Source organism: Orbicella faveolata, unplaced genomic scaffold (genome assembly GCF_042242905.1).
Source record: "Orbicella faveolata isolate gen_17 unplaced genomic scaffold, um_ofav_v1 contig_26, whole genome shotgun sequence".
NCBI classification, from domain to species: domain Eukaryota; kingdom Metazoa; phylum Cnidaria; class Anthozoa; order Scleractinia; family Merulinidae; genus Orbicella; species Orbicella faveolata.
The window spans coordinates 13881226-13895418 of NW_028301554.1; the positions used below are offsets into that span (position 1 = coordinate 13881226).

The 14193-nt window shown below is 38.9% G+C and overlaps 1 protein-coding gene across 2 annotated transcripts in view; it reads right to left on the reverse strand.

Annotated features, from left to right (window-relative positions):
* Positions 1–200: 200 nt before the first annotated feature.
* Positions 201–14193, reverse strand: part of LOC110058824 (importin-11-like) — a 36182-nt gene continuing 22189 nt past the window's right edge. For both annotated transcript variants that reach the window (XM_089295393.1, XM_089295394.1), the window contains 15 exons: positions 13610–13675; positions 12744–12794; positions 12287–12400; positions 11585–11659; positions 11157–11197; positions 10695–10771; positions 9945–10024; positions 9759–9839; positions 9499–9594; positions 8889–9002; positions 8125–8169; positions 2714–2790; positions 1968–2066; positions 1807–1879; positions 201–1225 (listed from right to left, as the gene is read on the reverse strand). In XM_089295393.1, the coding sequence (XP_089151519.1) occupies positions 1064–1225; positions 1807–1879; positions 1968–2066; positions 2714–2790; positions 8125–8169; positions 8889–9002; positions 9499–9594; positions 9759–9839; positions 9945–10024; positions 10695–10771; positions 11157–11197; positions 11585–11659; positions 12287–12400; positions 12744–12794; positions 13610–13675 (1251 nt within the window). In that variant the 3' untranslated portion in view covers positions 201–1063. The remainder of the gene's footprint in view (positions 1226–1806; positions 1880–1967; positions 2067–2713; positions 2791–8124; positions 8170–8888; positions 9003–9498; positions 9595–9758; positions 9840–9944; positions 10025–10694; positions 10772–11156; positions 11198–11584; positions 11660–12286; positions 12401–12743; positions 12795–13609; positions 13676–14193) is intronic.

The window sequence follows — 14193 nt, forward strand, 5'->3', positions numbered from 1 at the left end:
TATGCAAAGCACGGTGGGGTGTGGGGGTAGTAGAGGGAGCAACAGGGGGGCAAGGGGGGGGGGGGACAAGGAGAAGAAGGAAGGGGGAAGAGGAAGAGAACATGTCCCTTTTGCCCATAAAATACAAATCCAAGCATGGTAAAGAGTAACTAGTGTGAATGACAAACGGCCATCGAATTGATCGAAAAACATTACCTAACTTTGTTTGTGATAATATCAGCATCTTAAACATTTATTTGTACAAGTGTGAAGGAGGAAGTAAGGTGGCACGTGAACGTTTCCTTGCTCAATTGCAGACCTTTTTGAACAGAAAACATACCTCCATGCATGCCCGTTACGGAGTGATTGATAAACACAAGACGAACTTTGACTGTCTCAGAACATTATCTGACTTTGTCTGTTATTAGGGAATATCAACAGCTAAAAACGTACTTTTACAGGTTCTTTGCTGACGTCACAGTACATATTTTGCCTCATTACCATACCACTTTGCGTAGAGAAAGCGCCATGTTAGATAAGACGACTCCAAACAGTTAAGAATCGCTAATTGAAGAAATGTTTTTAGTTCTTAAGGTGTTATAGTACAAGAGATACTGGCTTTCAAAAACTGTAAAATTTCTGGGTGAGCCCATACATTCCCTGTAAAATTTTGAGTTTTTAAGCCCACGAAGTGTTAAATTCATCGGCTTTACAATTTCTTCCAACAGCCAATCGTGCCATGCCCTCTCAGTTTTCTGCATATTCAGAGTTGTCACTCATGTAGCTCCATGCGGTACTGAAGTGCATATGCTGATGAGTCAAATATATTTTTTCCCTCATTGAACGGTTTTCATTTGTCTTAACAATTTATTCAATAGGCGACGGACAAGGAAGTCTCCAGAGACCAATCCCAGGACTCCGAGCCTTGTTACGTGAGGTTTTTGCCATCATCGCGTTCCATGTCGCTTAGCAACAAGCTCCGAATACTCGCACTCACAGTTGATTACGGCGAGTTTGTCCATTTTCGTACTACCGCCTCAGTTTCTCTTTCAGTGTGTTAATGAGTGGACCATTAGGTGACATGTTAGTGATTTATAAAGTTGCCAAGTTGGGTAGCTACCGCTGAGTCCAGACACCCCATGAGGTACTGGAAAGTTTCCTGTCCGTAAACAGAGTGACACTCGTGAAGTTTGTCCCGCACGAACATCCACAGAGGGTAACAATGAACTGGGTCTGACAAACATAACTGAAAAAAAAGAAACATATTAATCAACACAAACTGCAGTAGCTGGCCTCACATGTTAAAGGAGCTTTCGGTATAAATTCCAGAGTAGTCCATTTTGGTGGTCCGTAGAGCAGGTACGAAACGTTTGAATGAACCATTTCCTAGTTGCCTGTTGCTTCTGTGTCTAAACGAGTCTTCACACATTTATTAACCGTTCATGTGAAAATGTGTCCCGACTATAGGTTCATTTTCATGTACATCAAACTAATTTTCATATGAAAGGTTTTGCACGAGGACTTCTTTTGAAAAGAGGAACCAGGTATCTCGTACATGGCCCATTGACTGGGTACGAATCGTCCGAGTTAGGCAGGAATCATCTGGGTACGAATCGTCCATTGGTAACGTCTGTCGTCCGTACAGTGGTATGACTTGAAGTCATTTGCACAGGGCTAACTCTGAGAAGTCAACATTCATCGATTAGTCAAGACAGTTTCTTTTTCTTTAGCAGCATCAAATTGATAATTAACTGCTAACTGTTTCATTTGATCTCCGAAACAACTCACACTACTTTCTTTTTTGACTGTTCATTTCCAGAACTCTACCTTTCGTTTTCTTTTGTGTCCCTCAGTGTGTTCCTCCTCATCATCGTTATCGCCGCCAAACAGCACTAAGCAACTAAAGAGCGAAAATGAAACCGTCATTAAGGAAGAAGAAACAGATGGGCGTAATAGGAAATGTTTTGCTGCTCTACATCATCTCTTACTCGGTATGTGTGTCGCCATCCTCAACTCTGTGGATCTCGTGTAGGACATCAACAGCAGCGTCCACAATGATTGCAAACTTGTCAACGACACACTTGGTGCTGCAAGATGGAGGAAAAAAGAATATCACTCTTGGGTTGTACTGACTTTAAAGAGGGAAACACGCACTGAAACTTTCAAGAGAGCATTGTGAAATGTGTATTTGTTGATTACGCTTTGAGGTCATTTTGAGAAGACAAATTTCAAACCACCTTGCAAACATATTTTAATTAAACAGGTTTTACCTTGTTAAGGTGTTGGGTGTGCACGCTATGAGCAACTAATTTTTAACCTTGTTTGGTTAAGCCACTTTGAAACATGTCACAGAAAAATGCGGAATAGGAACAAACGCTTCGTGAATAATCTCTTTAAATCTTCAACATTGTTAAAATAGATACAGTGGCATTTTAGGCCAGAGGAGGGGCTGTGGGTTTAGACTCTTAATCTAAAACACTGTGGAGTACCACAGTGACTTCTACGTGGGGGATTCGGATTTATAAGCAAACAATTTCCTCGAGGTAGTCGGGTCTTTCATTCTTATAGCGTTTCGAATAATACTATTCAGAAGCATATCACCTAGATAGGTGATATGCTTCTGTACTATTATAATGATTGATTTGACAATGATACTGTAACAATGTTTAGCCACCAATAATGACTGTATCATAACAGCTGACTAAAACACAGTAAAACTGAGACATAATCATACTTCACATTTAATGGTAACAACGTGACCAGTGACAGCACAGTGAGTTTCCTTCGTTCAAGTCGCGTCATGCAATCCATCTGCAACGGGTAACAGGAATATAACCACTGAAAAAAAAGTCTTTTTACTTTCATAGTCTGTCAGCAATTCTCCCACCGCCTCTGATATCTTGCAAGCATTAAAGTGTACCTAACCCCCAAATTTTTTTTTCGCTAGAACGAATCTACATGTTATTTGAAATACTTCTGCGAAAAAATTTTTGGATTCGGTTAAATCCTCGATTTTCTGTGCCCCGACGAAATCGCGAAAATAGCCCCAAAACACCGCCATTTTGTTTCACGACCGAGTTTGAGGAGAATGGGTCCAGCGGCTGTTGTGACGTCTACCCAGGAAGATCGAATAACTCACGTCCTCTCACTTCCTTCAGGATGGTGCAATACACATTCGAAAAGTGCGCAGAAATGCCTTCCAGAAGTGCTATCGGCTGTTGCAGCAATATCCCAGATCTAAAAAAAGATATACTGTACAATTTACTGGCGATGATCGGTCAATGGTACAATAAAGACATAACGATGGTTGATTTTGGCGAACCGAAACAAGCGAACTGAGTCTGTGAGAACCATTGAAGAACTCTCACTGGAATTTGTTCCGCAGACTTTCAAACGCTATTTTCAAAATTTTCCGCTCAAAGCCAACCAGCAATTTGTCGAAATACTACCGACAACCTATATCTTCCAGTCCCGCAGTATTTATAACATAGCCGGCAAAGTTGTGTGATCAATCAAGAGGACGTTACGACCAAATATACTGATGTGTAAATAGGTCGCAACTGTACGCCGCCAACCAGCACTTATTTCTCTTTCGATTTAGATTAAAGTCGAAGATTAATCCTTTAGAATTACATGATAACAAAATTGTTACACTCACAGAGTTTTTCGAAGGTTTGGAAATCAGTAGTGCGGCAAACATTCTGTACATTAGTGTCGAAAATATGACCGTGTAACATTACCCGCGGACCGCTTAGGGAACACATCCTTTTCGCTTATCCGACGAATTTCACTGCAAACTTTGAAAAAGATTTACACTGGTTATTTGGAGTTACGACTTAAAACGTGTGGCAATATGAAATCGGTAATTGTATGAGATGTTTCCTTCCGCCTTGCTTCCCGTAGCTTCAAAAATACAGGTCCAGACAATTCTACGATTTTCAATCGATCGAAGTCAGTGTTTTGAAGATCATCAAGTCTCGAAGACTGCAACACTTACGTCGCTCTTATAAACATGAAGCATTCCAGAAAGTAAAACACAAACTGGATTTAATAGAACCACCATACCTTGACAAAATACATTCTCGCTACGGACAAATGTAAACAGGTTATAAACACGCGTGGGAGTCTTGTGTTTAGGTGACGAAATTACCATCCAAAGCAGTCCTTGAGTTTTCTTCCCTGCTTTTCGTTTACCTGCTCCTTCGTATCTAGCTTTCCATTCTTAATATACAGGCAGCTCGTCCGCAAAGAAGTCTTCCCCGTCGTCGCTTGAAATATTGCAAATTGTTCTCAAAGCTCTAAGCAGTGAGTAATTTCGCTTAAGTGTATCTGTAGTCTCTCGTCGTAACTGTTGTTAATTATTATTTGTAATATCGTTAGTTTATTAGTTGTCTTTAGTCATCGTTGTCAATTCTAGTCTCTTTAGTTCTCTTGTTACCTTCAGTTGTATTTAGTTGTACCTAGTTGTATATTAATAACTCGTCCAAACATGACCCGCCTAGATTAGCTCAGCTATCCGCGGGCATGTTACAATTGTAATTTTAATTTGATAACAAATAAAATGTATGTATGTATGTATGTATGTATGTATGTATGTATGTATGTATGTATGTATGTATGTATGTATGTATGTATGTATGTATGTATGTATGTATGTATGTATGTATGTATGTATGTATGTATGTATGTATGTATGTATGTATGTATGTATGTATGTATGTATGTATGTATGTATGTATGTATGTATGTATGTATGTATGTATGTATGTATGTATGTATGTATGTATGTATGTATGTATGTATGTATGTATGTATGTATGTATGTATGTATGTATGTATGTATGTATGTATGTATGTATGTATGTATGTATGTATGTATGTATGTATGTATGTATGTATGTATGTATGTATGTATGTATGTATGTATGTATGTATGTATGTATGTATGTATGTATGTATGTATGTATGTATGTATGTATGTATGTATGTATGTATGTATGTATGTATGTATGTATGTATGTATGTATGTATGTATGTATGTATGTATGTATGTATGTATGTATGTATGTATGTATGTATGTATGTATGTATGTATGTATGTATGTATGTATGTATGTATGTATGTATGTATGTATGTATGTATGTATGTATGTATGTATGTATGTATGTATGTATGTATGTATGTATGTATGTATGTATGTATGTATGTATGTATGTATGTATGTATGTATGTATGTATGTATGTATGTATGTATGTATGTATGTATGTATGTATGTATGTATGTATGTATGTATGTATGTATGTATGTATGTATGTATGTATGTATGTATGTATGTATGTATGTATGTATGTATGTATGTATGTATGTATGTATGTATGTATGTATGTATGTATGTATGTATGTATGTATGTATGTATGTATGTATGTATGTATGTATGTATGTATGTATGTATGTATGTATGTATGTATGTATGTATGTATGCATGAGTTCACAGTTGCCGAACGTGCTCGATCGAAGTTTATTTCGGTGTCTTCCGAATCGAAACCTAACTCTGACTCCAGTGACGAAAAACAAATGATTCTGAAACAAAACTTGGATGTCTTAGTCCCAAAATATATTGGAACGATTAGTTTTGTTTCCATTTTCTCGAGCCAATACAGAGAGCTGACTGAGGCGCCATTGTGTTTGGTTCCTGGGTAGACGTCATCAGGAACCGCCGCCCCAGACTCCCTGAAACGCGGTCGTGTAACACTTCAGGCGCGACTTTGAAAGGGCATAGCAAATCGAGGATTCAACCAAATTCAAATTTTTTTTTCGCCCAAATGCTTCAAATAACAAGTGGATTCGTTTTAGCGAAAAAAAAATTTTGGGGGTTAGGTCCACTTTAGGGACCGTTCATTTTTTATAAGGTAGGGGGGGGCTGGTGGGATTTGGGGGGGGGGCCATGGGAAAAAAAATGGCTTTCGAGGGGGGGCTATCCCAAAAAAATAAGGGAAAAAGGGGGGGGGGTCACGTGAAATATTTTAGTAAAACTTTAAAATGGCATAATGTTTGAATATAAAAAAAATTGCTATAGAATAAACATAGAAGGCAGGATACAAATTTATTACAAACTTTCCTTCTGCTTTAAAAAAACGTTTGGCGACAAAAAGCATTTGTAGCTACTGAAAAGAAGTATTTAACACTGTTATTTTCGAATGCAACTTTCACTGGCACTCATCTTCATCTTCGCTGTCATCGAGTTCTTCGTCGCCGCTTGTGCTGCTATGGAAGTCTGTTTCACCAATGCTGCAAGAAGCAGCAATGCTTTCCGTCAGAGTGTACTCTTCAGGGTACATGAAGGTGTAAACATAATCTTTGACTTCCTGCTCAAGGTTTGTGGTGAAATAATTCCCTTCCAAGAGCTGTGCAATGTATGGCCCATCTCTTCTAAATAACGACGTGGCAACATCCTCAACTTTAATACACTCTTCCGGGACGGCCGTTCTAGGAGGGTACACAAGGCATTGTGGAAGATCATTTCCTAGCGAGTTTCCAACACAGATTCCATAAACTCGTTGGACGTTGTTTTCAGTCCGCTTCCTCTTTCTTTCATTTGACTTTCTGCGGTTTTCTTTTTTCCTTCTCCTTTTGTTGATGTGCTGTTTGAGTGTGCCCTTGAATATGCTGTTATAATTGCTCTTCTTATTTTCTAGTGCTTCCATGTCCTGCGTGACCTTCGTCAACTTAGCTTCTATACATTTGATCTGTTTTACATTAAAACTGTGGGCAAATTCTTCGCCCTGCTTTAAAGCAAGCCCATTGGACTGAAAGAGTGTGGAATCGTGTTCCTTTACATCTTTCAATATGACATTCAACTTTTCCACAATTGCTCTGAGCTCTTTGATGGAAAAGTTCAGTTTTCTTCCATCACTGGGCTTCAACTGGTACCCTGGCACGGAAAACTCACCCGCCCTTTCTGAACAGCCATCCGCACTCAGAAAGATTGCTTCTTTTGCTTGTAAGATGTCAAACTGCCTAGATCGTTCAGCTGTAAACCTTTTCTTAAACGACTCGTCGCTTTCGCCATTATTGCGCATTTTGGAATTTTGCGCATTTAAAAAGCAGCAAGAGTGAGAAAGTAAAGGCAATTGTAAGACATTCATGCTTGCAGCAGAAGAGGCCTCTCAAAGCTGGCCAACCAACACTAATGCCAGGACATTGACACAAAATGACAACAGGGCAAGTGCTGACAGCAGTGAAACGGATGAAAGTGACAATGATGAGTATGACAGTGATGCCATTGACTCTGGGGGAGAAGATGACTCAAATGACGTCATTCTTGCATTCATCAATTCAGATGAGGAAGATGCCAATGAAAGGCCAAATGCCACACGCTCAGGGCGAGCCATAACTAGGAGATCCGAAATTGACTTCTCTTTCTTTTGATTTGTTTTTTAAACAACAGCTCTCTGTCGTATAGGGATTGTAAATATTGTCTTCATAGTGAGCACAATAACGTGAAGTAGGGGGATAATAGAGAAATATTAAAAAAGTTTTTTTTTGGGGGGGGGGTCATCCCAAAAAATGACCGCTATAAAGGGGGGGTCATGTGAAAAAATTGGTAAGCTGAGGGGGGGTCATGCGATTTTTAAATGGTGCTTCCCAAATCCCACCAGCCCCCCTTCCCTCATAAAAAATGAACGGTCCCTTAATTCAATTAATCATAATCGGCTGATCTTTTTCTTCACTTGAACGTTTACTCTCATAAAATCCCGGGCCTATTTCTGGCTCATAACCGGGAGTGCGGAGCAAAAATTCGAGGGAGAGGGTTTGTTACCGGAATAAGAAAATATTAAAGTAGAAACATTTGTGTGCTCAATTACTATACAGAATTTAGACTTGCCACAAGTCGACCTCATGAGCTTCAGGGTAGAAAAGCTAAGCGAGCAAAGCAACCGGGAACGTTTTAGGCCGCAAAGCAGCCGAGCGAGCGATGAAGTAATGAATAAACAAGGCTAAGGACTTTTTTGAAAGTCTACATAGAGTTCAATAGTCATCATCAAAACAGCATTACAGAAAAGTCAACTCACTCAGCATATTCCGTAACATTAAACGTTTCACTGAGGAACGACATTTGATCAGCTTGTTCTCAGTACTTACTTTTTCTAACCAAATGTCGAGTAGCTTACTCAAAACCTCAGTGACCTGAAAGATAAGAAGCACTCAAGGTTAGTGTCCTACGACAAAATCCAGCTAATCCTACGAAAAATTTTTAAAACGTCAAATTAGCTACCACTACATGAAAAAGCGTCTCCTATATATTTTCGTCTGAGCCCGTACGTCTACTATCGCTGATGTCTGGTTACTTTACTTGTCCAGCAGTTTGTTGGTTTGAGTGAGACACACAACCATATTGAGACAGATTGTAGAAGACATGTTCCACTGTAAGACAGAATAAAGCGCTCGTGTACCTCTCGCGTATGCTTATAGAACCGTCAAGGAAACCAGCAGCAGGGAGTTAAGGAAAATAGTTTTAATACCTTAAGTTACTATATGACGGAGAAATTACTTCAATGGGATTGGCTGAGAGCAGGCTAATTTTCCGTTAATTTTTAATTTGCACTGCAGTTCAAATTTATGAACGCGCGTTCGTAATTTGCCCAGATAATAAATGAGTAACCATATGAATGCAAGCGCAAGTAAGGATTCACACTCCTCGTGATATTTAAAAATTCTTTCAATTATCAATCATAGTGCCATTTATACGGTTACCTATTCGAACACCTCCTGGCAATTAACACGACGAAACGCGCGAGCTTGCGTCATACTGGGTGACCAAGAGAGAACTGCTCAAGACTAAGCCAGGAAGAAAGAGATTGTAAGGACATGTGAAGAAGACTCTTTCAATCTTGATTTTCTCTTACCTGTTTGCTAAGCTGCTGTGCTACATTCTCAACAATGTGGCCAAAGGCAGGATAATTGTGTAAAATGATCTCTCCGATTATGCACAGGTAGATGACCAGCAGAGGTGTGTGTTCCTAAACGAAGCAGATCTGTATTAACATTAAGTAGTTATAATGCAAGGGAAAAACGGTAGTGAAATAACCAAATCGAATCTTACAAGAATTTCGTGGCCAACGAGCACTTTAAGCACTTAAACTTTAAATGGATCAGCCTTTAAAAACGTTGCATTCAGAGTAAAAATGTGAAAAGATGTCATTCATCTACTTCATTTGTCATTTTACAACTTTAAAGGAATTTCAAACAAACAAAGGACAAAAGTTTTTAAACTTTGCTCCGTTAGGTTGCAACACTGACAACTATAAATAAAACGCTAGATATGATACTTTCTAATCTAAACCTTTTGAGCATGAATGGTAAACGAAAACTGCAAATAACATAGTACTCTAACAGGCCCTTCGATACTCGTTGCTTTATGTCTTCTATAAAAATAATACATTTACTAGTTCGCTTGTACTTTGTTTAGTCGAATAATTCGTGAACAAACAGCCTTGCTGTGTTGAGGAACTTTACCTCTCCTTCAAGAATCATGTGAAATATTTTCAGCAAGACTGGCAAGAAGAGCTCAGTACCAGTGAGAGGGGAGACTTTGACTATAGTCTCAACAACCTGTCAGGATAAAAAAAAGAAAAAAGTAAGGAAGGACAAAGAAATGGTAAAATAGAAGTTAGCACTACAGGGAAATTTCACTTGAACACTAAGTATAAAGTCTCCATTGGCAAGTGCCCGGTTAAACTGCCAAAAATTAACAGTTTTTCAAAAGTATTCCTTACCCTGGAGAGTATAATGCCTCCCTCTTCTTTTATGTTTCCAAGCATTCTTAAGCAAGCATCCACTACAGGCGCACTAAAATTCTACAACAAATAAAATGGAAAATACGTAAAAAGAAAGACCTAAATGAAAGGGATCATCGAAAGATGATACAATATACATAAACAAAAATATCTTTAATATCAAACCTGAAGAAATTCCCTCTGATCCAACAGAACATAAGATTCGATGATGGCAAAGCATGTTCTGAGGTTCTCAGAACCTAAGTCTGCAAGTCAAGTAAATTATAAGGTTTGCGCAACTGAACGACAAGGAGAGAGGCAGTGAAGGGAAGAAGTCAAAGATAAGAGCAAATGAGCAGTTGTTCACGTTAAGTCAACCAAACTAAATGGTGTCAAAACGTTGGACTTTTACTACTAACAGTTGGCAGTCTTTACATACTTTTTATCCTCTCAAATTTCTTCCTGATCTTTTACAAACGTTTTCAATTTTAATTGACAGATCTGCGTTACGTTATTGCTCTAGGCTTTCTCAAGCTGCTACGACAAATTTTAAAAGGAAGCATTGCAAAAGTTGAGGATCTTGCCTAAGAACAAAAAGCAATACCCCTCCCCAGGGTCTCACTCCAGAGTTCTGGATTTATGGTTGAAATACCAACTGTAAAATACAATGACAATAGGGTATCTGTAACACAGCATCAGTTATCCTTTCTGCGCATAACTGAGCGTCTCATAGGGCGCGATCAGTAGCCTGTGGGCTCACCTTTGAGTCACACGCGCGAGCGAAGCGTTCCGGCGGGGAGGAGTCTGGTGCGGAAGCGCCAAGAAAGTGTGTGTGCCCCCCCATACATGAGCCTGCTCACAGGTAGGCTACGCGCTCTGTGATACACAGTTCGAAAATGATAGCTGATGACGGAACCACAAACCCTTTCCACTCACCTAGTAACGATGGCATATTGACAAACAACTGCAACAACTCAGGGGTCATACAAGATGCATTAACCAAGACATTGTGCCTGACAACAAACAAATAGTTTGTGAACGAGCTGTAAACTCGTCATTAGTGTTTGCAGCATATTGAACGTACATTCTCGTTGGTTCAAACTGTAAGTAAGAAAATGTACCAACTGGCTATAGCTGCTACAAACGGTGCGGATTCAATCCATTATAACCTTCAGGTGCAACGCTTTATCCTTTTATTTTTCCCAACCTCTTTTGACATGACATCTTTCTTTGACGTGGAAACCTCTCAGACTAATTTCGTCGAAACGTGTAAGTCCAATACAAGCACGTAATATTACGGATATTTTTAGCTCTTATCTCGGAGGTCTCTCTGGCATTGCTTTATCAGGGCAACTCTATAAGAGAAGATCTGTCTTCACAGGTCACACCACATCTTACCAGAGGTCCAATCCATCCTCCATTAGGTACACGTGCGGTGGCTACACCAAAAGACAACACAACTTGGTCAGGTTATTGTAATGACAATACGTAAAATATTCTTATCAAAAATAAACTGGCGTTACGTTTTCAATCTTGCTGAACTGATCACTGGATCCAAACATGTTCTAGGCAACAACGACGTTGATACTGCTCCTTCGGTCAGTCAAGCAAAACCCAAACAGACGCTGCTCAATCAGATGCACCAATGACGAGTTGGCTACTACAACGATTCCCACACTTGGCAACAGTTAGATATTTAAGATATTCATTGTTATAACTATTGACAAATTGACATAGTGACTGGCTTTGTGTTAATTTTCCCACGTAAATCTTACTGCAGTCACTTGGAAAGTATTACAACTGTAAGCCCAAACAAAGAGTGATACCTGCGAAACATCCGTGCTGAGCTGAATCAAGGGTACTAGAAAAGAGTACATGCTTCTGCTTAACGCACCCAGGCCCTAGAAAACGACATGAAAAAAAATATGATGTGTCACCATGAAACAACAATAACAGAAAACTTGCCGTTTGTTTATTTATGAGAAAATTAATCGTTTCAACTCTAAACATTTTTTAAGGGTTACTTCTTAGTGACTGGTGGCACATCAAAAAGTGTACGGTATCAAAAAAAGTATATCAAGTTGCTGGTGATTATTGTTTCCTGTCTTCTACGTAAAGCAAGGAAAATTTTATAATGCCAATTATTGATTTTCATGAGTAGAACTACATTTTTTTACAACACTTAAACATATGTGTTATTTGTTTGAACAGAACAGTCATAGTATTTTAAGGTGCTGTAAATACCTCATAGATTTCAAGGTCATGAGTGCAAGCTCTAAGAAAGGAAACGAGGCACTACACAAGGAAAATAAAAAAATCTTTTGACGTCAATGTGATTTGAAAGGACGAACACAAGAATAGTTCACCTTTGCTCTACCGACTGATCTACAAGACCAGACGAGAACAGGTTGTTATAATTAAAAATTTAAGAAGGTAATTCGTAGCAAAGCAGTTGCTGAAGCAACGTTTAACCACTCTAACACCAGTAATAACCATTATTTTATTTCCGTAAGAATTGATTTTCAAACCTCTACAAGGTGGGTCATGGTGGACACTATTGCACATCGAAGCATGTTGTGGTCACCTGATGTCTGCCACAGTTCAGGGAGGTAGAGCGACAGTGACGCAGCAAACGGTTGAACCTTAAGAGAGAAAACAAAACTACACAGATGAGCGAGATGTACGAGAGAAACAAATTCTTCAGGCTGAACACAAAACTTAGCCCAGCAATATATAATTATCTCCATGACTTGGCATTTATGTTCAAATTATTGTGTAAGACATTGTTTCGGCATTCCACAGGTGAAAACGTTCACAACCAGAATAACAACCCGATGAAGTATAGGAAATGTTATGCTCCGGGGGGGGGGGTGGGTGGGTGGGTGGGCGGGGGGGGGACTCCCTTATGAAAAGGACGGGGGTGCTTGTCGTACGTTTTAGGGGTTGAAATAGCGGTTTTAGTAACTCTTAGGGTGTTATGCTTACCTTGTTTCCAATCCGTTGAATAAGTAATGACAGTACATACAGGACATGCATCTATAAAAAAAATAAGTTTGTTATCAACATATTATGACATTAATTTTAAAATCAAATCGTTTTAGCAGCAATTGTAATGTTCCATCTTAGCTTGAATGTCAGGAAATTAAATTAATGTAATGTATTTAATGAAGAAAAAAAAATTGATACATAATCTTTCTTGCAACGTTTTCCTAACTTCTCAAACTTACAAACACTTCTAAAATCAGAAGTTGCTAAAACCTCCGTGGCTTCACAATTCGCTACCTCACCAATTAGGCCACAATGTTACTGGCAGGTAGGTCATATGATCTCAGGACCCATGAAATACTGCCAGTTAACTATTTTTGTTGACAACATGGTACAAACTGACAATGTTCTATCGGATATTGTTACTCTGAGACTGGAATGTCCGAAAAGAAACAAGCGCACAAAATCTATACTACTGTACGCTTAGTGGGCAATTACCAATTTTTGCGCTTTAATCTTGATATAAAAAGCTTGTTAGCAAGCACAAGTCCGCCGTGCTATACACTGAAATGCAAGAAGTCCCAGGTCTTGTAAAAAAAGGCGGACTCCAAACACTTTTCCGAATAAAAGTGTGAGGCATTATTTTAGTGCTAAGAGGACTGTAAGTATTTGGTTTTCTCAAAAATTTGATGTCATTTTGATCGTGATGGCTTTTTCTTCTTCATATAATTGTCCTTCTTCTCCATCTTTAAAAATGTGAATTGTTGCAACAGTCTAAAATGTCTTCAGGAATCAAAAAAATAAATTCTTGATTTAGACAAACGTGATGGTGAGATTAAAGTGGCACTTTAAGTTGATCAAGTTACCTTGGTATCACAATCCTGCGTGCACTTGAGAAGGTCAAAAAGTGATCCAAAGCTGCCATCCAAAAACTACGAATTAACGTGTTAAACATTTAGGAGCAAGAATAATTTTTGAGACATGTTGAAAACCCAAGGGGTAAATAACGAATAAATACCCAGCAACACCAAAGGCACTCAATTAAATGACGTATCTTCAATGCTAAAAGTGCTCATAATTTACAACTTATTGTGCGTTGGGTTTTAGCATAGCAGTGCCAAAGACATGACCTCTTCCGTCCTTTGCTTCACAAGTTGTAATCCCGTCCCCACTAACTGAAACCAAGTCTGACTACAAGACTGGATGGCTGGTCAGACTGGCATGTAAAGCCACTAGAAGCATTCCTACAGTCAACTCTCGTTATAGCGGACACGCTCGGTGACTTTGGTTAGTGTCCGTAATAGCGAGAGTCCATAATGAGATAAAAAGTGCCCTTAACATGCAATAAATAACATAGACAATGTCTGTGAAGCAAGGACTATTGTGCAGACAAAAAAGAATTGATGTGAAAATACGCATTCCAGAAGTCTTTTGAAGTGTATTTTGACAA